The sequence below is a fragment of the Biomphalaria glabrata genome, chromosome 1 (genome assembly GCF_947242115.1).
Source record: "Biomphalaria glabrata chromosome 1, xgBioGlab47.1, whole genome shotgun sequence".
Taxonomy (NCBI): domain Eukaryota; kingdom Metazoa; phylum Mollusca; class Gastropoda; family Planorbidae; genus Biomphalaria; species Biomphalaria glabrata.
In genome coordinates, this window is record NC_074711.1 from 33,134,602 (window position 1) to 33,159,110 (window position 24,509).

Below are 24,509 nucleotides of genomic sequence, written 5' to 3' on the forward strand. Positions count from 1 at the left end.
TTTGACAACATTAGCCGCATGGATTTTATTCTCAACACTATAGCCAGTTCACCTTTAGACTCAGAGTTACCTATAATAACAAAGGACTCAGTGGATACAGAATTGACTCAAGCAGCTTCCCTGGCTTTGCCTTTAACACCACCAGACCATTCCTCCCCAACACTCCTGCAGCGCTTCAGTGCAGGTGTTGGAGAGGAAGATGAAGAGGATGAAGATGAGGATACCAGTAATTGTGATTGCCATGACAGTAGGGTAGAGGATGGGGTGGGTCTGTTTCAAATGAATGATTTAGACTTGGAGCAGATAGAGAATCACTGATGTAAACACCAAATTAGATGTCTCTTTAAAATATTTTAGGTTGCGTTAAATTAGTGAATTGATTCTTTGACTTCATTTGATTATGCTACTGGTTTACCATCTTTACATTAAGTTTGTTCATTAGTTTATTTATTCATTTGTTTTTTAACATACACTGCTTTTTTTTTATGCTTTATGTAGTGAGGGTGTTAAGATTTACTCATCAATTAAATGTATATGTTAGGTTGTAATTTTAAAGAAAAATACCAATGTGATTACGTAGAATCAAATAGTTCTTACTAATGACAAAAATAGCTTAACATAAATTTTTATAAAAAAAAGTAAACTTTCCTTTGGTGTGTATTTGTTAAAATATGACCAGCTTCCACCATTGACTAAGAAATATAATAAAATACTGATACAACTGAAGTGTCAGACTTTTCAATATGAATCTGCGACTGTACAAGAATCCACAAACTGACATTTCTGATACTGGTAGTCATACAGGAGACGTGAATATTGTAATCTTGCTTGCTGACTGGATCATTAGAGGACTGTCATGATATTTTATTGTACATGAATCGGCAGCTATTTATAATGTTAGATTCAATTATAATTATTGAAGGTTATATATGTAAGCAAAAAAAAAAAAAAAGGACATTGTAATAGATTCAGTTAATGCCTAAATTTGTAAGTTACTTAGTTCATAATATTAATTTTCTATTGTATTTGTAGTACAATGAAGATTTCTTATTTGACAATTTATCATTTCTGGTGTTAATCTGTTTAAAAGAATATTTTGCCATAAGTGTTTGTTTTTTTTTTCCAGAATAATACTTTTTTTTTCTTTCATTGTTAGTTTGTTTAGTCACTAACCACATTTCATTGAAACTATTTTGAACAAGTATCACTGAGAACATGTCTCATTCTTAGTTGTTTTTTCTGTTCATTGTAAATATTGTGTGTAAGATAATGTCACAGACAGGAACAATGGTCTCATGTTTGTTTGGTTTTTCTCTTTTTTTTTTTTTATTATATTTTTTTTACTATGTTTTGTTATAGTGACTTGTCAGATGTGCATTCCTAAAAGACAAAGAAAATTGCATTTAAAATGTAATTCAACAAACATTCACATTAGACAAAACAAGTAAAATATTTAAAAAATAATTTTTAAAAAGACAGTTCCTTCTTTATCGAGCTGATGACTGTTTCGTAAGAGCAAAAGTTTTGCTCTCAATTACTAATGAATGATAGATTTCAACAAAAATAGAACATTTTTTACCCCCGCCTCGTCCCTTTACCCACAAAAAAAATCCTGGTTAAGCCAATACACTAGTCAAAAGTATATAAAATTCTTATTATAGACTTAATAGTTCCTGAACGCCTTTTGATTTATTAATTCTTTAACGAAGAGTCCTACAAGGAGAAAAGCCAACTGTCGCATGTCTGTTCAAGGTAGATTGTTTAGACCGCTAGCCAAATTTAAATTGATTTTTTACTATACTTTGAAAAATTCTAATGGTCAAACCAGAGTTTTCTCAATGTGGTCAATTAGCTAGTAATTCTTTTCCCAAGGATATAGACCAGCTGTCAAAATTTCTAAGAAACTTTTTGTCTTTACTTTTCTTTTTGACTCAATAAAGACTTGGCAAGATGAAAAGAGGAAGTGTAAAAACTTTGTTATATTTGTACCGGTAGCATTATTTCAATGTATAAAATGGATGACATTGAGACTTTTAACAAAATTTTCACGTCTTCCACAATTTTATACAAAAAAATATTTTAATCGAGGAAAGATGTTTATTGATGGACATTATTCAGACATTATGAAATACACAAACATTGTCTACCTTTGTCAGTTTTCAACTACGGTATGTTTTTTGTGGTCACTTGTTTGCAGTCTGGGAAGCTTTTTACATAAAATATGTTTTCTGTAGAGAAGCTTCACTACTCATTATTAATCATTCCAAACCAACAGATGAAGGCAATACAACTTTATTAAAGGAATACATTTAAAATAGCTAAAAAAAAAAAAAAATTTGTATTCAAGCCAAATTTTGCTCACATATAGTAACTTCAAAGTGTAGGCTGCATCAAAAGCTATTGGTGTGAAAATCATTGCAGAAAAGTTAAAAATACTCATTTGTGGTGGTGGTCACAATATGCTGTATATGGCTTCATCACAAAGCAATGAAAAATGTCCACACAGTAATTAGGGACAACTTTAACAGAGCAAAATCAGCTTTTAATTGTCCATAGCACTTGTACTTCTTTATTGTTTTCAACCCTTACTGCAAATCTTGATTGTGTAGTACAAGTTAGCTAGAGAAATGGTCTGTCAGACTTACACATTGGTACATTTTTAATACTATTAGAACATTTTTAGATATGATTTATTGATCAAGATAGTGCTTTGGAGTTACATGTGGAGAAAAAAGTTGAATGAAGCAGTGGACTGGCTTATCTACATTCACAAATGCAGCTTCTAACCTGAAGGAGTTACGAACATTGGTTTCACACACACACACACACTTTAGCATGTCAACATATAAATGATGATACATAACTGTACTGTCCACATAGTTAAAGTTACATATTCTTTTGATAAATTTTCCTGAATAATACCAGTATTTGAATAGGTTACAGTTTATACTGACCCCGTTAATTTCAATTCAGGTGCTTGATGACTTGATGATTTACCAGCACTGTATGTAGAAATGACAAGAATTTATTCTATTTGTTTGTTTATGCAACTGTACTCTCCAATCAATTTGTTGTTCACAATTTATAATAATAAATAGGGTACTGGGTTTAAGGTGTATTGTAAAAACAGGTTAGAATTTATTTTTTTTGCTTAATTTTAGCTTTTTAGTTAGTCTTGTCAGAAAGATATTTAACATATTTAAAGAAGAAAGGAAGAATAGGAAAACTAAATTATATAGTAATTATATTAGGGCCCTGAAGAGCTTATGAGGTCTATTATTTTATTGGTGTTTTATATCAAATGTTTAACCAACAATATAATTGTTTCTGCAAAAATATATATATTTGTATTGAGGTAATAAAGCTTACATGGTTACACATTACCATATTTACTATATCTTTTACAGAAGGATACAAAATATATTTGTGAACAACAATAACTGCCAGGCAGCTATACATTTAAATGTTGTATGTAGCATTCTATTGCATGGTTTAGTTTTGCGTACTGACTACTTGAATCTTCAAAATAGTGACAAGAATTGTGTAAAGAATGAATTGATCTCCACATAGCTCTACACAAAGATCATTTTGATTGCAGTATTTTGTTTGTTTTCATTACAAGTTGAGAACATTGCTGTACTGGTTAGAACAATTAGGGATTTCTTTCAACCTTATCAAAAGACTTATTTTATGTTATATTCTCTATAGAGAAAAATGATCATCACATTTGAAGCATGTCCTGTAAAGCAAATAATAGATTGTTTTATTGGCTTGAATGGCACGGCTGCTACTACTTGTCTTCACTTGCTTCCCTTTATTGCCCACCAAAAGACAAATTGTTTAGCAATCAAAATGAGACACCAAACTAAATACACATCTGAAAAGAACAAAATAAAATGTACCTAAGTTTGAATAAGCAGTTAATTTGTTAATAGACATTTGACATCAAGCAATACAATACTAACTTGCCCTAAGTTTCATTTGGCCTCATGTTTTTGTAGAAAACTTTCAAATCAATTGGTTTTATTATAAGATGTTTTATTTTTATGCTTTTTTTTTTCCCAATACCATGACAGTTTTTTTTTAATATATTCCACAATGCACAAATTAATTTTTTTACATTTTTGAAGTCTTATATTTTTATATACCGGTAATTAAAAGTTTGTTTTTTTTTACAGTAAAAAGGGGCTTCTCTCTTTACTTGTAAGATTGGATAAAAGATAGGTCCAGTCCATTTTTATATAATTCTAAGAAGCTATGATCACATTGAACAAAGAGGATCATTGTATGCATGGAGTCATTAACATTTTTGAGAAGGCCTCAGGAGATTTTTATATTTTTTTATGTAAGACTTAAGCTTATGAATCACCAACAGATTTGATTTAATAGCCCAAAATCTTTTCTTCATAAATATTGTCCATTTTTCTTACTTTCACTGATTCCAACAAATTTTGCAAGGCACAAATAATTGTTGTAATTTGTATAAGGGCTGTTAATGATTATTTTATGAATTTGATGCTTCATTGATTAATTAATCAAAGTATTTATTTTCTGAAGTGAATTTTTTAAATGATAATTGATTTTTTAAACATTTGTATTAAAAAAAAAATATTTAAATTGTATATTCATCTTGTAGATTGATTTTTAAAGGATTTGGTACATTTTCAGTTTTAAAATAAAGACTAAAAAATAATAAGTAAAAGAAAGATTAATTTCTAGCCAATACAAAGTTAAAGATATATTTGCAATTATTGAGTTTTTGTCCAAGGAAGGATGAAATTATGTTAAGGCCAAGTGACAGCTTATGGTTTTAAAATAAACTTTATTCTTAAGAAGTGAGCTTATCCATCTGTATTATTTTACCTTCCTGTCTTTGTTGCTTTAAACTTGAGAGCTAGATTGTTTCAATGGTGTCTATAATGCAGGTCGATATTTCTAGATTAAGCTGCATTTTTCAACCAAGGGGAGCAGAAAGGCGGCCATTTTTTTCTAGGGAGAAAAGAAATCTGTTTAATTTTTCGCAATGTTTAATAATGTTAAACTAATTATATTAGGATATATGATTTTATTTTCTTAGTAGGATTTTTTATAACTTATTTGCTAGAGGAATCCTCAGCTTATCAACACAAAATGTTTTGTTGTTTTTTTTTTGAAGAAATTTCAATATGTTTCTTCTAAAGTGATTATAATTTTTCTCACATCAGAATGGTAGAGATTTTCCTGGATATTTTACCTTCATTCTGTTTAAGCCTTTTTGTGTGATTGAAACATCCTGCTACAAGATATCTTCTGACAATGAGAATAATCTAACAATTCTAAATCTGCCCAGTACTCTATTTTACTAGGAGATATATAATGCACTTAAAACACCTAACATCTTGAAAAAGGTTAGGCCCCCTGTTCCCACTGAGGAGCTCCCAGAGGTAAGGGAGATGCAAAAATTAATTTGTTTGTCAGTAGAGGTTGATAAACACTTAGCCAAAGTATAATAAATTTATCCTTGTAGAATTGTACAAATCAATATATTAAACACATTTATTTTATTTTCTCAAAATGGCTGACTGATAAAAATTGCACTATTCCTGTACATACTGATATTATGGTGTGTATCTTGTGCTGAGCTTCTTGCTTTGGTCATTAACTGTTAAAATTTCTCATGTTGGCTTTACATGTTGAAAATGCAAAGTTAGTCTGATTTCACCTCCTTTGTCTTGCTCTGCCTGTTATATCACCTAGTGTTCTGATGTTGTGTATCCAGGCCTTCCATTAAATAGTAATGAAATGTACTTGACACTTAATAGAAGGCAATGAATTAGTACCGGGTATTGAAATATTTGCTTGTTAGTCGGCATAGGTTTTTTGTTTCTTTTAAAACATCACTGGCTGCATCCTCTATATTTTATTTTTAGTGTTTACAAAATGTCCAAGTTTTTAGCCTACAAAAAATCAGCCTTGTATTGTAGGCACTAGAATTGACTGAATCCAAGGAAAGTGCAGAATTGCTAAGGTTTTGTTGTTTGTTTTTATTCTCCTTCAACCTGCCAATAGTGTGATTTGCATCCCTGGCTCTCATAGCTGATAGAAAAAAGTTTTACTTTTGATCAAGTTTTTCATTGTTGTGAACATTTTGGTTTCATCAAATCCAGTTCCAATAATTAAAATATATTATAAATTATATATCTTTTTTTTTTATCCTTTTCATTTAATATCACTTTCATAATTGTACATTTTAGGTTCTAAGCAGTTGAATATTTGTTGAGCTTTTCAGTTTGTAACTAATTAACAAAGGAAAGTTATTGAAGTTTCTAAGTAGCAGCCATATACATGTAAACCTATTAATAGGTTTCAAAGAAAAGAATGAACATAATGGTATTGATGTTTTTATAGACAGTGTTTCTTAATGCAATTATGTTCCTTTATTTTCAAAATGATGTTTTAAACCATAGACATAAATAAATATAGACTGGAAAAAGGAAATAACTTCATGTAACTTGAAAACATGTATATCTATTGTTGTCGGATTTACGAATTCTGAAAAGTTGCATGATCTTCAGTCTTAGAGATTAAACAAAACTATAATGCTGTATAATAAATAAAGTACACAAAATTGCAAAAAGTCACAAATTTTTGTTTCCTAAAACTCTTGTATCGGCCAGCCTATATATATTTATGTCTATGTTTTAAACTGAATAATTTTTTTGTGATCTATATTATGAATTCAACAAATGTCAACATTTTTTTTTTGGCTACTAGTAGAACAAATCTTGTAATTGATTTATGGAAATATTTCGCATAAATAGATCTTTACTTCAAAAAAAAAGTGAGGGTAGTGTTAACTTTAAACATTTCATTTCCATGAAAGAGAATAGCTCGGTGAAAATATTTTCTTATACTTCTACTTCATGCATTCAGTAGTTTTCATCTATTACAGACTTCATTGACAATGTTTGTGTATTTACATTATTCAAAAAGTGCACACCAGCCTGCCTACATGTGTCAAGCATTTATTTAGATTGTGTGTAAAGATGATGTTGACATGTGGAGAGTGTAAGTCATGAGAATACATGGTATTATCTATATGCTGAAGTTTTGTTCAAATCTATGTTTCTGCATTCTTTATATTGTGTTGGAAACTTACTAACAAAAATAGTCCAATTCAGATTGTGTTTTGTTCAATTTATTATTAATGTTATACAGAGACAAAAAAGAAACAACTTTGGTCATACTGTCAATTTTATTCCAATGTTGAACTTAAAAATAAGTTATCATGCACCCAAATTAAGAATATATCAGTTCTGTTCAAAGTATATTTATATACATGTCTTACTTAAGCCAACGTATTGCACTCAAACAATAGAACAATCTTTCTGTTTCACACTTACACACACAACTTCAGAAGTATTTTTTTTTACTAATCAATCTACTACTAAAATTAAAAATTAGCACTTGATTCTGGACTAAAACAATTTAATATCAGTACCTAAAAAAAAAAAAAAAAAAAAACCTACATGGAAAGCCAAGGTTAACTATACTGAATAGATTTCTTTACACTGTGTAGCATTCATGAGAAATACTGTTTAATCTTGAGTACACAATGATGGAATGTTTTACAAAGTTGCTTTTTTTTTCTTTTTTTTTTTTTTGGGGGGGGGGGGGGGGGGGTTAACGATGATAACTAGTTAAGAAATTCAAACACAAAAAAAAAAGTTCTTTCAAACAGCATGTGTAAATTTGTTCCCATAACATAAATGCTTCTATATCTATTCTAATAAAACAAGGTCAATGAGAATCACAATTTTTTCTATTGACATATGACAAATAATAGGACAAATTTTATTTACTGTTGGAAACTGCATGCTAAAAAATTATATGAAAAAGTTACATCCTAACTTATGGAGAATATGGCAATCATATTCTAAGGTGATAGCCAAATCCCTCCTAAGACAAATTAAGTATGGTACAAAAGAAACGGCTGGGATAATGTTTTTGTGAAACATTTTGAACACGTGTTTGAGAAAAACAGCAGCAATAACTATATGAGGTGTCAATTTGTGGGAGAGAAAAAAAAAGTACTAATTATATGTGAATGGTTTAATGATGGAAGTAATAAATGCTTTCTCAAGATTTGTGTGAACTTAACAATTCAGCACTGCCCATATAGAGTTAATAATTACAATTTACAAAGTGTTCCAAATTTTAATTGTATCAAATGAAAGATTCACAAAAAAAAAAAAATTTATTCCTATGAATTTGCAGACATAAAGTCGACATTTAATGAGAACAAATCTGAAGTCCACAATACAAAACACATTTTTTTTCCTATTAACTTTCACAGTATTGTACAGCACTGGTTTGTTTTCTTGGCCTGAAATAAAGTGAAGCAAAGAGGTCTATATCATCTGAAAACCTGAGGTTGGAAATAGGCTGCCCATTTATGGTCAATCTAGAAGTAAATCATAATGTGCTTCAGAAATAAGTTAAAAAGAGCTGGAGAGAGAATGTTCAGAAGTACTGAGCTATTCATATTTTGATATAGGACTTTGATAACATCAACTATGTTTTTATCTATGTTGAATTTCCTCATCACATGCTACATGTTATCTTGCCAAACCTAGTCAAAAGCTTTTTTAGAAGTCTACGAAGTTATGTATCAGTTTCATTTGGTGTTGAAGACATTTTTCATTTAACAGTCTGATGTTAACTATTTGTTCAACAGTAGTTCTACCTGCTCTGAAACCTGCCTGTTCTTTGGAAAGGAACTCCTCAGTTTTTCTCTTGAGTCTGTTGAGAATTATTCTTGCTTGGGTGACTGATCAGACTTATTGTTCTATAGTTTTGGAACTGTCTCAAGTTCCCTTTCTTAGGCAGTGGAACAATGAATGATTGGGTCCATTCTTTTGATCATGTTTTCTTCATCCAATATTTTCTGGCTGATAGTCCTAAAACATTTAGTTATATGTGAGCCGTCATGTTTAAAAAGTTCTGATAGTATGTTATCAATTCCAGGTGACTTGCCCCCTGTAAGTGATTTTATTGCTTCCTCTACTTCTGACTCTAGAATCAGAACTTCGCCAAGTTCTCTGTTGGGATTTATCTCAAAGTTATACAGATCTTTGCAATATTCTGTCCATCTTCTTAATACATCTGTTTCTTCAGTCAAAAAAGTTCCATGGTTGTTTTCAATCACTTGGCTCTAGCTTTCTTGTGTTGGTTAAAGCTTCATATGCTTTTTTGCTATTGCCAACTAGCCTATATCTAGATAATCTATACTTAGATTACTTTATTCTAAATCTAGACATTTAATAGAGTAGATCAATGTAGTAAATCTATCACTTTTTGTGTATTATTTCTGTTTCGTTTTTCAAAGTATTTGTCTTAGATTAGAATTTAGATTTATAGATCTAGATGTTAATCTAAAACTAACTAGATTTAATTAATGTATAATGTAATCGGCTAATATATATAAAAAAAAGATTTATAAATCAAAAGTAGATTTAATACATTAAAATTCTTTCTGTGCAATGGCAATGATAAGAATATTTGACCATTGATGTAGACCCTAATTGATCATTTTATACACATAATTAAACATGTTAGATCATAAAATATATATCTTTAAAGTTTAAACATTACATCTGTTCATTTTTGTTCTATTGTTTTTGTTTCAGAAAGTGCCCAAGTCATATCTTACTGCTGAGGACGTGTTACAATGGATCACTGCCTGGTAGTGTGATGATCACCTGTTCGAAACCTGCCTGGTTAAATTCCTGCTGTCCTACAGGAGGGTTAGGCTAGGACATAATATAACTACTTAATAATCTAAATGACTACAGACAGTGACATCTGTGAGGTCTTATTACTACTACGGGACGCAACCTTGTCATTTGGTATGGTATGATTTCAAATGTCATCAGGATGGTCACCTTTTTGAACCATGCCCAGTTCCATCTCGCTGCTACGTAGTTCTACTTCTGCTTGTGCTACTTCTTAATAAACATCATGGTCAGGGTTAGCACAACAATCAAGCCCAATCTATGTCCGTTATCCATTAGAGTTGGGTGGCTCAGGGGAGTTCTAAGGATCCTGAAGTTCAAAATCCCAGTCTTCACTCGGATTCAAACTCGAAATGCCTCTAAAAATACTTCTTTAAAAATTGTATTTTCAAGAAACATGGTCCTTAAGCACATTTAGTCAAATCACTATTTTAAGTAGCAAATAAAGTCAGGAAAAAAAAATGTCTTTTCATCCAGGGATTAAATGAAATTTTTGGTAGCTCTAGTATATAGCAGTTCATTATTTATCACTAGGAAATTCTTATTATTGACAAAAAAAATTTAAAAAAAAACAAAAACTCACTGTTATGTAGAATGTTTTTGACTGTTGGCTAAGTCCTTCAGATTTTTCCACCAAGTCATCCAACTTTTCCCCTCTTTGTAACACTGCCTCAATCGTGTTGTGCTGGAAAGAAATTTTTTTTAAAGTTGGTTAGAAAACAGGAATGATAAAACATTCACATCTTATTTAACATGTGATGATCCCAATCAATAAAAACTTATATTATAGCTACATTTTTAAACTCCGTGAGAGATGGATCACTGTCGGATCCGCATATTCGCTGGTCGACTGAGGATGGCATCGAGCAGGGTATGAAACCGAGACCGTATAGATAATCAGTTCTGCGCGCTAACCACATGACCATGCATTGCTCTTAATCTAATGACAAACTAATAGCCTACTATTGATAATATACCTACACATTACGGAATGAACACTACCAGATATGTACAATATGTCAGAAGAGCAATTTTAGATAATCTTTTGGTATTGAGCATTTTCATTTAGGCCTAAATGGAACTAGAATGAGGATGTAGATCTACCTAAATTAAACTACTAATTTAGCAGTCTCAATATCTATATCTACTAGATCTAGATCTAAAATATATATTTGGGATAATGTAGATGTAATTTAGATAAGATTTATATAAAAAAAACACTAGATAATCAATTAATAGACTAATTGCAAATCTAAATATTAAAATAGTAGATTAGTTTTAGTATTTTATAACATTGCAATATTGACATATTGACAATCTAGACTTTAGAAAAAAATCTACACTTTAAGCCTAGAAATTAAAATTATAGATCTTGATCTAGTCTAAATCATGGCTGTCTGGTAGTGCGGTTTGCGCGCTGGACTGTCGTTTGGATTCATCGATGGTCCCAGGTTCAAACCCTGCCTGCTCCCATACCCCATCGTCCTACGGGAGTTTTGGACTACAACTCTGAAGGAACATCCGAAACATGTAAAACAACAAACATTCTAAACTTGACCATGAAATTCTAGATCTAGATTCTATAATGATTTTAATTAGAACTTAAATCTAAATCTAGTTTTAAAAATCTAGCTCGTGTAAGAAAAAAAATCTAGATCTAGTGTAAAAAATCTAGCTCTAGTGTAAAAAAAATCTAGATCTAGTGTAAAAAATCTAGATTAGATCTAAATCTATTATGTCTTTTTAAAATGCGAGTCACATTACGAGGTTTAATAAACATTACTATACCGAAAAACACGGTCTATTTAGACTAAAACATATCATCAATACGAGCAGCATGTTGAGTGTTCATAGACATTGGTGCACCAAGTGATTTCTTTTAGCATTTCATTTAAAGAATTAACTCCATATGATGTCAAAGGAAAAAAATCCAATACGTCACATGGCCTAGTTAGACTAAAAATGTCATCTATACGAGCAGCTTGTCGAGTGTTCGTAGACATTGGTGAACCGAGTGAGATCTTTTAGCATTTCATTAAAAGAATTAACTCCATATGACGTCAAAGGAAAAAAATTCCATTACGTCACACGACCTAGTTAGACTAAAAAATGTCATCTATACGAGCAGCTTCTCGAGGGATCATAGACATTGGTGCACCGAATTTGTTCTTTTAGCATTTCATTTGATGGGCTAGTTAGACTTAATATATATATTAATATATATATAAAAGGATTAAAGACGCATTTTTTTTGTTTTGTCTGTCAGTTTGTCTGTCCGTTATGTTAATAGCGATTAAAATTAATTTCCATTCCAAAACATCGCATTAGTTTTAAGTTTCTATTATAGATTGTTCCGGATGTTTTTATATTTAAAGTGAGAAAAAAATAAGAATTCCAGATTAATCAAATGCCGTTAATTAAATTTCTGGGATGGTCTGTTATGAAAATTAGATGTACCATACCCTTATGGAGATTTTATCAAACCATACTTTGGTGTTAGGAAGTTGTTTTCCTTAAAAATCAGAGCATAATATTAACGATAATTAGATTTTTTAACGTTTGAGATAGAAAGTTAAATGTAGTGTAAGAGAGAAGTGCGATTTTACATAAATAGAGTTAAACTATTTTTCATAAAAAATCCAGAACAACCAATTTTCGTAAATGAGAAAATTATTTGTTTTATTTATTAGAAGAGGGATTTCAAACATCTATTAGCGTTATTAGATTTTTCATATAAAATTCGGATCATTTTTGGTGACGATTTGTAAGAAAATTAAGGTAATGTAGGTCAATTTCTTTTTCGAAACAAAATCCGGAACACTCTTTACCGATTAAACAACTTTTATTATGTTTCGGCAAGAAAATTAACTGTAAAATAAGTCTAAAAATTGATTTTCAATAATCATTTCTAGTAAATTACTTTCTTATTTTAAAATCCTGAACCTATTGTTGATATTTTTGAAAAAATAAATTATTTGACATAAATTTGTTTTTTATAAAACAATATTTGGAACAACTTTATAGTTAATGAAATATAAATCAGTATAGATATTTTTATTTTGCATTTATATGCTATTTACATTAAAAACCCGGAACAATATATTAAAGATCATGTGTTTCTTTCACGGTTTAAGCATGGAAATAAAATCTACTATAACTTAGAAGAGCAAACAAATATTCATTGGCAATGATTTGTTTTTCACAAAACATCCGGAACAATCTATTATAGATACTTTAAACTATTGCAATATTTCTGAATGAAAAATTAAAGGTTAAATCAGATTTACAATAGCCTCTAGTGTTATTTGTTAATCTAATCGTGACGGACAGACCGACCAACAGACAAAATGCACAAAAATAAGCTTCTTTTATTCGGATGGGGGTACTAAACAAAAAAAAATAATAAAATCTGATTTTTAAAAAAAGTTTAAGGAATTGGTTTAGCACCTGACCATGTTGTGTGACGTTACGCTACTGCACGAAAGTCGCTGCTTAAAAAGTCCATTTAAAAAAATGTGCATGATATTTACATACAAAGTGCATTATTAGCCTTTATAAACAAACAGAAATGTTTTCTTTTAATTTTAGAAGCTAGTTAACCAGAAAAAACATCTTTAAGTATTATTTATATTTGTTGTGAACATTTCCTGTACATTTTATAAATATATTTGACTTAGTGATACTGAAAATACACAAAAATTATCCATCTTTGTTAGCATATTGTAACATTGCCTCCCTTACATTTACGTAATTGTTTTAGAATAGGTGTATTTTTATGAAAAAATCGCTAGCATAATTAATTTTATAAATTAAACGGTTTGCTTTTAGAAAACCAAAAGTAGCTGTTGCATCTAAACTTTTCAAGCCGGATTTAATGATGAAATAATATTTTTCATATCTCTTCTAGTTTTCGAGATCTGAGTGTGACAGACGGACAGACAGACAGACGGACATTTTGCACAAACCTAATAGCGGCTTTTTCCCTTACGGGGGCCGCTAAAAAGGACTCAAGAAATACTGTCTAGCTTTAAGCATAACAACCATCAATGTAAAAAACAAACTAAACATATACATTGTTAATTTATAAAATAATCAATGATTACATAGAAGCATAATTCATAAAGCGCTGGTTGTGTGTGTGTGAGTGAGAATCTATATTGTTATAGTAGTTATGTTGTCGTGTACTATTGTAGTCAAACTCAATTTCCATTTATTAGGACCAATAAAATTGTCACATCTTGTGATGAATTCTGCTGATGGTGAGTTAATTTAACATTTTGTGTTCATTTTGATTATAAATTTATCAGAGATTTTTAGGAAAAAAAGTAGCAAGATTTATTTTATGCACCATACTTTCTGGATACTTTCTTTTTTATTTTGCTTGTATTTTTCAATGATAAATGTGTTATAACTGAAATACTTGGTGGTGCAAGCAAGATTAAAAAGCTAGTAAGAAACAAGCTAAGGATTACCAAAATGATTTTAGTTTCATCTAGCTCTGACTGGATTTTTGTCATTGCATCAGCCTCTTTAGGATTCTGTTTTGAAAACAAAACAACAACAAATGTTTAATAAATGTTTAAGACATAACCTCTTTAATGGGGTTTTAATTATTATTCTGTTGAAGCTATCTGCTACCAGTGTTGCTAGATAATAACCATACTTTATTGTACCTGATATTTCTGTAATAGTTCTGTCAGTTGGGGATATGGTGCTTCACTGAAACAAGAAAAAAAGTAATGGTCAATCTATACGAGAAAAGCAATGATCAATAACAAGCTTAATAACTACTTCCTTATCATGAATATAAAACTAAACTACTGCATAAAAATAAAACTGGTTACTACCACTATCTATAAAAAGGAAGAAATTAATTTTGTCAATAAGTTCAATCCTTAAAAGCTTCAAATATTTACCAATCCTTTTACTTCTTTCATTGAGATAGTTTTTATTTGTTTATACCCCCTTCCCAGCCCTAGCTCTGCCATAAATAAATTAAAAACATGGAAGCTTATTCTATGGAGGCAGGACTTAAACCCAGAATGACTACTATCAGAATCATTATCCGCATTCATTGACCTGATAGTGCCTATTTATAAACAAACAACTTTAAAAATAGAAAAATATGTCTAGTTTCAAAAAATATATACACATATATATATATACACCAAGCTATACAGATCCAGCAGTTTTCACTAAAAAAGAGTCACGATGCTTCTTCATAAAGAGACATGATGAGCTCTACTAAAAAACTGCTGCTAGCGGCCTAACACATCCTACCGCATGGGGCATACATTTTAAACCTTACCTACAGTTGACATTGTTTTATTATTGGCAATGTATCTAGTATAGTGGTAAAACTATTCAGTAGAAAAGAGTAATCAGATTTGTTATTGTCAAAGTACAGTAAAACCACTAACTTTTCTTTAATTGTCGACCAATTAGGTTTTGGACATTTCTCTTGAAACTCATCTAGAACCTGGAACAATAACATATACAAATAAATAAAATACAATAGGATGCTGCAAACAAAATGAAATGTAAAAAGTGGGTTAAATAACTATAATTGTCAAGGATATGACACGAGTTTCTTCAATTGGTCAAGTAAATGTTGTTAATATTATTTCAAGCTGTGTTACATAAAGCCATACCCATGGCAGATATTTTAAAAATAAATTACCTTGTTTATTAGAGTGTGTGCAACTCTCTGTGGATATTCATGATCTGCTATGACAACACCAGACAGATTGTCACTTCTCACATAAACGTGACAGATATACTCTGATGAAATCAATGAATTAATTTGAATAAGTTTTTAAAAAATTTAAATTGTTTATTATCCAAAAGTTAAAATTAAGAAGAAATCCAAACAAAATACTGACCACGCTCTTTAACTGAGGCTCTGGAAGCTGTGGCAGTTCTCTCAACCAGAATCTTGCTGGTAAACACCATGAACTCACTAACACTTTATTTGAAATAAAAAAATAATTATCCCATGTCAGGTTATATATAAGAATGTTATTGATATTTTTATTTATGCATTCAATTTGCTCAGATTATATTCTCCCGAAAAATTAAAATAACTTACCCTTTTCAGACCTTGGGATCTATGGGACAGCTGATGTAAATGTTTATGTGACTCACAGTTAACACAGGTGTCATGTGACTTACTTTAAGACCAACCACCTTTACTTTTTCCCAACTTGTGTCAGGTACCCATTAGAGTTATTTTAACTCTGGGGTGCCATAAAAATCCCAGCATTCACAGGGAGACTCCTTGGTTTGGAAGCCAAGTGCTTAAACACTCAGTCACCATATCCCCTAATTATTCCTACTTTGTATTAAATTTCAGAACAAAATTCTATTATAATGATTACAACTTGAAGTATTTTACAACACAATAAGTCACTAGGTAGAAAATAAATCTTACATGGAAAACTAAACTTACGTAGATCTCTGAAAGTATCCAAATGATGAAAGTTCATTCTTTGAAGTTAGAATCTTCCCTTTTCCTTCTGGTGTTTTTAATAGAATAGCTATTGAATACAATTTCATGATGTGAACTATATATTTCTGAAAATAAAAAAATATTTATAAAAATATTTTTATTATAATAATGGATAGGAACTTGTAATAAAAATTACAACAAAGGCAGAAATAACAGACAAGTGCTCATTGGTTCAAATAGATGTAATTAAGCAAGGAAACAACTGTATCAGATATGTTATCAATTTGAAATTTTACATTACGCAGTGCTATACTATTTTATAAATGTTATTTTCAAAGATGTCCTAATATCTCTGACCATGTTTATTTTTTCCTTTCAAATTTAAGGAAATAAAAAAAAAAGCTTTTAAAAAACTGCAAAGGTATATTAATTGTAGTAAATAAAGTTGGAAAAAATTATAATATGAAATCAAATAAAAATGTTCAATCTTTGCTGTTTATGCATTGATTATTTGATAAATCTGCATCAGATATTTTGAGCTTGAAAGCTGCATTTATAGTGTAATTTTAAAATTGTAGAAAATGTGTGAAATAGTACACAAAATGGCCTCTTTTGATGTAACACGGAACACCTTGGTTTGGTTGTGAAGTAATATTCTACTAAAACCATAGAAGAGACATTTTTGTTGAAACAGGTTAACAATATATAATCTTACGAGCTGACCCTTGGCGTAGCATACGTCGATATTTAGTGAGAAGATTACTTGTTACGCTCCTCCCCTTTTTTGTGTCGCGCTCTCTGTTGCAGCGAAAGTTACATGGGGTAACTCTAGTCCAATTTGCAGAAATAAAAGAGTTATTTTTTCATGACTTTTTCATCGAGGGTTAGAGAGTCAGTGTGCGTGCGCAGTGTCCCACATATTGGGCAACGTAGATAATTACAAAATAGATTATTGCATTATCTATATCTTTTTATTTTATATTTATTTTAGTATTACTTAGATGTGGTCACAGCAGGTCATTCATAAAAAATGTGTGCACAGGTGCATCAAGTGGTGTCCTACTAATCTTGGAATTTTAAATTTCTATCAATTGTAAAACAAAGTAAATGCAGTCAGTATATATACATACTAAATATTTTAAAGTTTTTAGCCTAAAAACATTGTTTTATAAATGGGCCCTTGAAAAGGTTATAATAGTCTTTTAGGTGAGAAAGGTTTACTCTATAATTTATGTGACATTAGTGAGATTAATTTTCAAAAGTGTATCATAAGAATGAATATTTTAGTATTAACTGCTATTTATACACATATTTTAGTTATGTTTAGATCTCATAAACTAAAAGTGCTAATAAGAAATCTATTTCACCATGGTTGGTTTTCTGAAAGCTTGCACCCCTTTTGATAAATCAAATATATATGTGTGTATAATATTAGCTTACATTAAAACCATTTTCAAAACAGAGTGAGAAGACATACACTTAATTTTATTCAGTCTCTAAATCAGAAAATCACACAGTCTATAAGGTAAAACAAAACAGAAAATAGAAACAGTCACTAACTCATCATTTTACTCATGAGTCAGTTATAAAATGTACTTAATAACTTACTTGAAGTTGTGCCTAGATAGATGAGTTTACTACTTCCAGATATAGATTTATGTACTAGTCAGTGGTGTTTACACAAAGTGACAATATGTTTACAATCACCAGAACTAGAGTAATACAGTAGTATGTATTACAGAGATTTAGTTAGTACAGTTTATATTTTTGATAGCAGAACAATCACTTCACAATCTTATTTTTGACCTAAAATCAAAATGATGGAATCAATATAAAGATCTTTTAAAAAGCTTTTCTGTTTTTTTTTTATTTACATTACCTAATTTTATTTTTTTTCAAAACCAAAACATAAGGCTAATGGAAACTAGATCAAGTCTAGATCTAATATATAGGGAGGATTTAAAATAGTTAATGATAATCAATAATCTACTGATCTAAAGTACACTGTAAACCAACCTAGATGAGGTCCAGACTTCTATGTATTTGAAACTAAAGTCTTAAGAAGTAAACAGCCTTAAAGCTTTTTAAAATACCTAAATCTACCTTCATAGTTTCTGACTCTGATCTAGATTCTAGATTAAGTTAGGTTCCCCTTTCAAACCTTGCAATCTAGGGCAGATGATGTAATGGTCATCTGTTTCTGTGGCCTAAAGTTATCGAGTGTCATGGCCAGCACAATGAGAGCCTTTACTTTTTCCCAACTAATGTCAGGTATTCATTAGAGCTGGGTGGATGCCGTAAAGATCCCGAAATTCAAAATCCAAGTCTTCAACAAGATTCAAACCCATGACCCCAGTTTGAGAAGCCAAGCCCTTTACCACGCCATTGCGCCTCCAGATTCTAGATCACTCAATTTATACTAGATTCTAGATTACAAAAAATAAGCATTACATTAGGATGACAACAGTAAACTGATTACATTGATTATGTATTGATTCTAGGTGTAATCAGCATAGACTCACTCTTAGTTCAAGTCTATTTCTAGATCAAGAAATCTAGATTCTAGTTTTAAACTTTGTTTATTATTAAAATTAGGGGTGCACCGGATAGTACTTTTTGATATCCGGCCGGGGCCGGATATGACCGGATAGTAAAATTTAATATTCGGCCGGGGCCGAATATCTAAGTGTCTTGTTTAATTAATAGCTTGTGTTGCTGAACATTTTACGAAACTGTTAAATAGCATACCTATATTGGTTGGGTTTTTTTTTTCTTTATATACTTTATTGTTTTAAACTCTGTTACTGATTGATTTATTCAAGCTTAACAGTATTTCTAAAAATCTGTATAGCATGAGTGTCTGTGTGTATGTACGATGCCACAAACTGTAAAGGATGTGTATGAAGGTCAATGTAAATAATGTTAGTATATATTTAACTAGTTATTAATGTAAATCTCATAAGTAAAGTGCAATCTGCATTGTATAGTGGTCGGATGTATGTGTTCATGAATTTCAGACCAACAACCTGGTCAGATATACCTAGTGAGCCTACACATGTAGTCCTAGTGTAGTGTGTATAGTTGTTTGTGTTAACCATCAAGCATTGTTTTTTCCTTGAGCATACACACGCAATAGAGTTGGGTGTCAGTCAAAAAAGATAACACATTGGCATGGTCAGTCAAGCATATAGATAAATTATACCTGTCCACTAGTTTGAGGTCAAGGGTTGTTTGTTTGCTTTTTTACACTCCAGCATATTTTTTCTTTGTTTGCTAGATCTAACTGCGGTACTATTATTCAATTTATTTTATGCCATTTTAAAATTTACTGTAAAGTTTTCCGTTATTTATTAAGTCAAAAGAATTAAACAATGAAATTAGCTTTCTTTCTAAAGATTTTAATACAAGGCAAAAAAATAGTAAGCCTATGGATGTCAGGTGAGTAAAAGTCGTCCTAACCTGACACACAGTGGCTAAGTACGCATCTTAAGTAAAAAAAAAATAGTAATAACAAGGAGTTAATTGACTGTCACAAATTATTAAGAATATTGTTATCAAATCAAGACACTTAACTGCAGGAGTAATATTCAGGTTAACACGTTAGAAAAATTATTAAACCGTAATATTTATTGACAGTGTAATATCCTTTGTTAGCACTTGTGTTTTTTCATTCTGGCTTAAAAATGGTCAATGTCTATCAGTAAATTGGGTGTTAAGGACCAAAGAAATAAAATAAAGAGTAGGGGGTGTTTAGCTCTCCATTTAAAGATAGACCTGGTCGTGTCTTCTACAAAATAATTAGTTACTGGCTTACTAGGCTATATAATCTCGCGGTTTGTGTTCTGTGTAGCTAAAGGTCACTCGTTTAGGTGCGTGTAATCTTTAGTCCAGCTTACTAATTGAGATTTATGTTCAAGTAACTCGGCACACTTGAAAAGGTGTGGCCTCTAGCCCAACCACGTGATTAAGATTTTTCTCCAAATAAGCAAACTCTTTGTCCGGATACCCGTGTAGATGTTTGGCTTGAAGTCCAGTCCACCCCCCCCCCCCAATTAAGATTAACTACTAAGTAAACAAACATAGTTCCCTCGTGTGACCTCTAGAGAGTGCTTACGTCCATCGTATCTGACTTGGGGTCACCTGTCAATCAATGAACACAATGTGATGAAATAAACAAATAAAAGGGGGAGGGATTTGCTCATCTGGAAATATACCTAGTTAACTTAGAGGTGTGGCTCTTGTAGTCCAGCCCCCCTAATAAAGATTAACTACTAAATAAACAGACTCAGTTCCCTCGAAAGGTGTGACCTCTAGAGATTGTCAATACGCTGACATGCAGCCTACGTCCATCGTATTTAACTTGTGGTCACCTGCCTATAAAAAAACTCAATGTGATGGACTAAACAAATAAAAGGGGTGGAAGTTGTTCATCTCTACCTCTGGAGATATACCCGCACAGCTAGACAGACGTCTGGTCAGCATGACGTAGTCAAGGAATGTAGCATTTTAACATGTTAACTAACCTACTCAAAGGTCAAGACAAATTGAAAAAAGTGTCAGCCATTGCTGCTCTGAATGTAAAGCGCATTTATGATGTAAAGTTTCATTTCTATTTATATTAAGTTATTAACACGCCTTGTCTTTATAATAAATGATGTTTGGTGCATATTCATAATGGCTCTATATTTGAGAACATTATTTTGTTTTAATATTAACATTAATACATTCTACAACAGACATTAATGGAACGAGGTCACTTTATGCATATTAAATAGGTGTATTTTTTACTATCCGGTAGTGATATCTGACCGGAGCCGAATAGCACCGGATAGTAAAAAATGACGGATATTCTGCAGAAGCCGGAGCGACTATCAGGTGCACCTCTAATTAAAATAGAGTCTAAATTACAGAGATGCTAGTATTTAGTTCTTTAATTAACAGAAATTACCTTACTCTTAAACTTTAGAAGCCCAACCCACAAGTGGTAAGACTAATCTTGACTAATATAGATTTAATTGATTTAATCTAAAATGACTAAGAAGTAGATAATCTTAGAATTACTAGATATATCTAAAGATCTAACAATAACTGAATGATTTAAGACTGGGTCTAGTAAGTCTAGTATTATGATCACATTAAGTATCAAGTAATGAAGTATGCTATGTCTGTGAAGTGCATACTGTATGCAATGATGATGATACTAGACTTGACTTTTGACTTCTTGAGAGTTGATTGAATTTGATCAAAAAAGTTTAGTATACCAACTATTGAAATAACAATATGGCATTGTTACATTAGATTGTTACATTTCATTCAAAATTTGTCATAATTTATGTTCTAGTTAACTCAAGACTTAGAAACATACATAAATGAGGTATCAATAAACTATTATAAACTTAGTAAACTTGGTTCAAAAAGCTCTAACTCTAGATAATTAGTAGATTTAGACTCTAGAGTAGTAGATCATTAATTTAATTAATCAAAATCATCAAAAATAATGAATACTTTTAGATTATCTAGAATTAAGTAGAATACTAGATTGTAATTTGTAACTCTGAATAATAATTAGAATAGACTACAACTTCATTCAATGTCTTCAACTCAACTTCATCAACTTGTAGATCTAGATTCTATAGTCTATATCTACTTTTTTAGTACTATATTTAACTATATTAGTATAAGTATATATATACTTATATTACGGTCAATACAGACTCTAAGTCTAAATACTTTAAAGACTAGACTTACTCTAGATTCTAGCCACTCTAACTGAAGTAGCTTTAGACTAGGTCACTAGACTAGTAAGACTCTAGCAGATAGCTCTACAGTTATTAAGTTAACAGTACAACTTAGTGACAGTGACAGACAGTCTAAGTAATAAGTCTAACTCTAACTGCTAACTCTAAGGCTGACTAAGGCAGGATAAGACAAATTGTAAAAGTGTCACTAAGACAAAAACTTAAAAGGTCTTAGATTACTTAGGACTTAGAATATTAAATTAATAGATCTAATAATAGAATAAAATATTAAAATAAATCAATCAAAATTCAAATCAATGAATTATAATTATTATTCATTTTTGATTTTATTGATGATTTTGATCTAGATCTAGATGATGTCTTAAGTCTAGGCCTAGGCCTAGGTACTAGATTTACTAGATCTAGGACTAGGTCTAGGACTAGGAGTCTAGAGTCTAGATCTGGAGTCTGAGACAATAATCTATTTAAGGTGGCTTAACTAGATCTAGGTACCGGTTTGTAATAAAAATATATTCTTAGTTGTTCTAGAAATTCCAGAGTATAGATTCTACATAGCCTAGCTTAGCTAGTAGAGCCTAGACTAGTTTAATAATAGTCAATTAATCAATTTGTTGTGACTCAATGGCGGAAGTGAAACTCTAAAAACACAAAAATGGATCTAGAATCTAATTTTGTCGAAACGAATTTTTAATTTAGTAATTTATGATTCCGAAAATTTTATATTTGAAACAAGAGCTTGAAGGACTGGCTATAATATATATGTGCAACAGGGCAAAATCCCTGCGAGCCGATGCCTACATGGGCCTGCCGAACGGGTTAGTAAGTCCCGTAAAAGTGATTGGCCTCGCCTTACCTTTTGATCTTAACATTATACTAATATATCGCGATACTTACCTGTGTAATACTATAGTCATATATTTCGAAATAATGGATTCGCTAATAATATACCTACCACTATACCGTGCTTCTGTTGATTTCAAATCCTCTATTCACTATTAACACTAAGAGATTAACAAACGTCAAGACCTATATTTTTTTAGTCATACAGAACCAGAGAGAGAGAGATCTATATTCGCTGCCGGGGGTGGGGGTGGGGGCTGCGGGTAAAGTTCGAAGCCGGGATTATCAAGACGACACTTCAGAGCACATAATATAACACGCGAATAGGATGCCATCAAGTGTTATGCATTAATCTTAGTTATACCAAAATAATGTAATAGACTAATTAATATTGAGATTGCACTGTAGATTTTTTTTTACAAATTAATATATTAATAATCATAATGTCTATTTACATGTAGAAATACAATATATTATTGAAACACTCGTTCAATATATGCGTTCAGTTTTATGCATAGTACTAGTAGGCTATATACAATCAAGTTGTGGGCCGAATCGTATGGTACATGCCTGGGACGATTTTAACACCCAGTTCGCCCCTGCTTCAAAACCGTATTTCCAGTTATAGATAGGATCAGAGGCGTAGTGAGCAAAACGTGCGCCCGGAGCAAGAAACTTTATTGGTGCCCTCCCCCCCCCCCCCCCACCATTTTCCATGAACATCACACAGAAATATAGGCTAATAAATAAAAAGCATTTAAATCTAATAATAATAGTAACCTTAGAATGTATTACCTAACTCGATCAATATTTACTCTCTTTTGGCGCCTTTCTGCTTGCGGCGCCCCCCTCCCCTCCAGCCGAGTGTGGCGCCTGGGGCATTGTGCCCCTGCCCCCCCCCCCACTACGCCTCTGGATGTGATAGAGCTATATAATTAAGAAAAATTACCAAAATTCCTTTTGAAACTCAACCCTATACTCTTCAGCGAGCAATTCTTGTATGTATGTATGTATGTATGTATATATATATTTATATATGTATATATAAATTTTATATATGTATATATAAATTTTATTTCGAAAACGGCTCTAACGATGTTCTTAAACTAAGATATACGTCCAAAAATCTCTATAAAATGTTTACAAAGCTGTGCGTTTTCTAGTTTGTGAACCTAGTATAAAATGCAAAGGTTTATAGACGCCAACTAAATTAGGTAACTTTTGGTGTGCTTGGAGTGAATGGAAAAATTCAAATCCAGCAGTGCGCGGGGACCTGGGCGGGTGTCTTGTTGGGGGGGGGGCCTGAGCCGTAAGGGTAAACTACAGGGTGCGTCAAAAAAATGGTTCAAAGTTCCTCTAGTCCTGTAGCCCAGATGGCCCGCTCTAAGTCAATCGGCTGGTCGAGCTGAGCTACCAGCATAGGTCATCGACCTAAAGGGTCAATCAGGGAGCTGCTGTATCCAGTTTCAAAGTTCCTGATTTGAAACACGATCCTCCAAGAATGACACATTATGGTATAATGCTGTCTAAGCGGGCTCAGAGGGCACTTATAGGATGAGAAGCGCATGGACCACGGATAATAACAGCCTCATTCCATTCAGTGAAGAAGAGGATTCACTTAGATATTGTCTTAACAACAAATGACAGTGAAGAGGAAGAGAATGATAATATTTACAACAGACTGACTAT

The 24,509-nt window shown here is 31.4% G+C and overlaps 3 protein-coding genes across 19 annotated transcripts in view; 2 read left to right on the forward strand and 1 right to left on the reverse strand.

The window, feature by feature from the left end:
• Window positions 1–7,159, forward strand: part of LOC106079109 (protein FAM53A-like) — a 36,105-nt gene extending 28,946 nt beyond the window's left edge. For all 7 annotated transcript variants that reach the window (XM_056033056.1, XM_056033018.1, XM_056033035.1 and 4 more), the window contains exon 6: window positions 1–7,159. In XM_056033056.1, coding sequence (XP_055889031.1) covers window positions 1–318 — 318 coding nt within the window. In that variant the 3' untranslated portion in view covers window positions 319–7,159.
• On the reverse strand, window positions 1,940–23,062 carry LOC106079120 (synaptobrevin homolog YKT6-like). Of its 11 annotated transcripts, none has more exons than XR_008778573.1 (11): window positions 22,473–22,623; window positions 17,830–18,027; window positions 16,222–16,346; window positions 15,656–15,738; window positions 15,454–15,554; window positions 15,194–15,252; window positions 14,447–14,492; window positions 14,246–14,311; window positions 10,357–10,458; window positions 4,864–4,989; window positions 1,940–3,877 (listed from the first exon to the last, which is right to left on the reverse strand). XR_008778573.1 is itself a non-coding variant. In XM_056033114.1 (11 exons), exons 4-11 carry the CDS (start codon window positions 16,326–16,328, stop codon window positions 4,936–4,938), a joined length of 618 nt encoding a protein of 205 aa, XP_055889089.1. In that variant the 5' UTR covers window positions 16,329–16,346; window positions 17,830–17,856; window positions 17,892–18,027; window positions 22,473–22,623; the 3' UTR covers window positions 1,940–4,935. The 11 variants fall into 11 exon arrangements, 10 of the variants coding, with proteins under 10 accessions (XP_055889089.1, XP_055889128.1, XP_055889108.1 ...); XM_056033114.1 differs by having other exon boundaries at window positions 1,940–4,989; window positions 17,830–17,856; window positions 17,892–18,027; XM_056033153.1 differs by having other exon boundaries at window positions 1,940–4,989; window positions 17,830–17,856; window positions 17,892–17,933; window positions 22,473–22,620.
• LOC106079119 (peroxiredoxin-2-like) overlaps window positions 22,707–24,509 on the forward strand; it is a 24,767-nt gene continuing 22,964 nt past the window's right edge. Inside the window, exon 1 of the mRNA XM_056033080.1 lies at window positions 22,707–22,795. The gene's annotated coding sequence lies outside the window, so the exon portion shown is untranslated. The remainder of the gene's footprint in view (window positions 22,796–24,509) is intronic.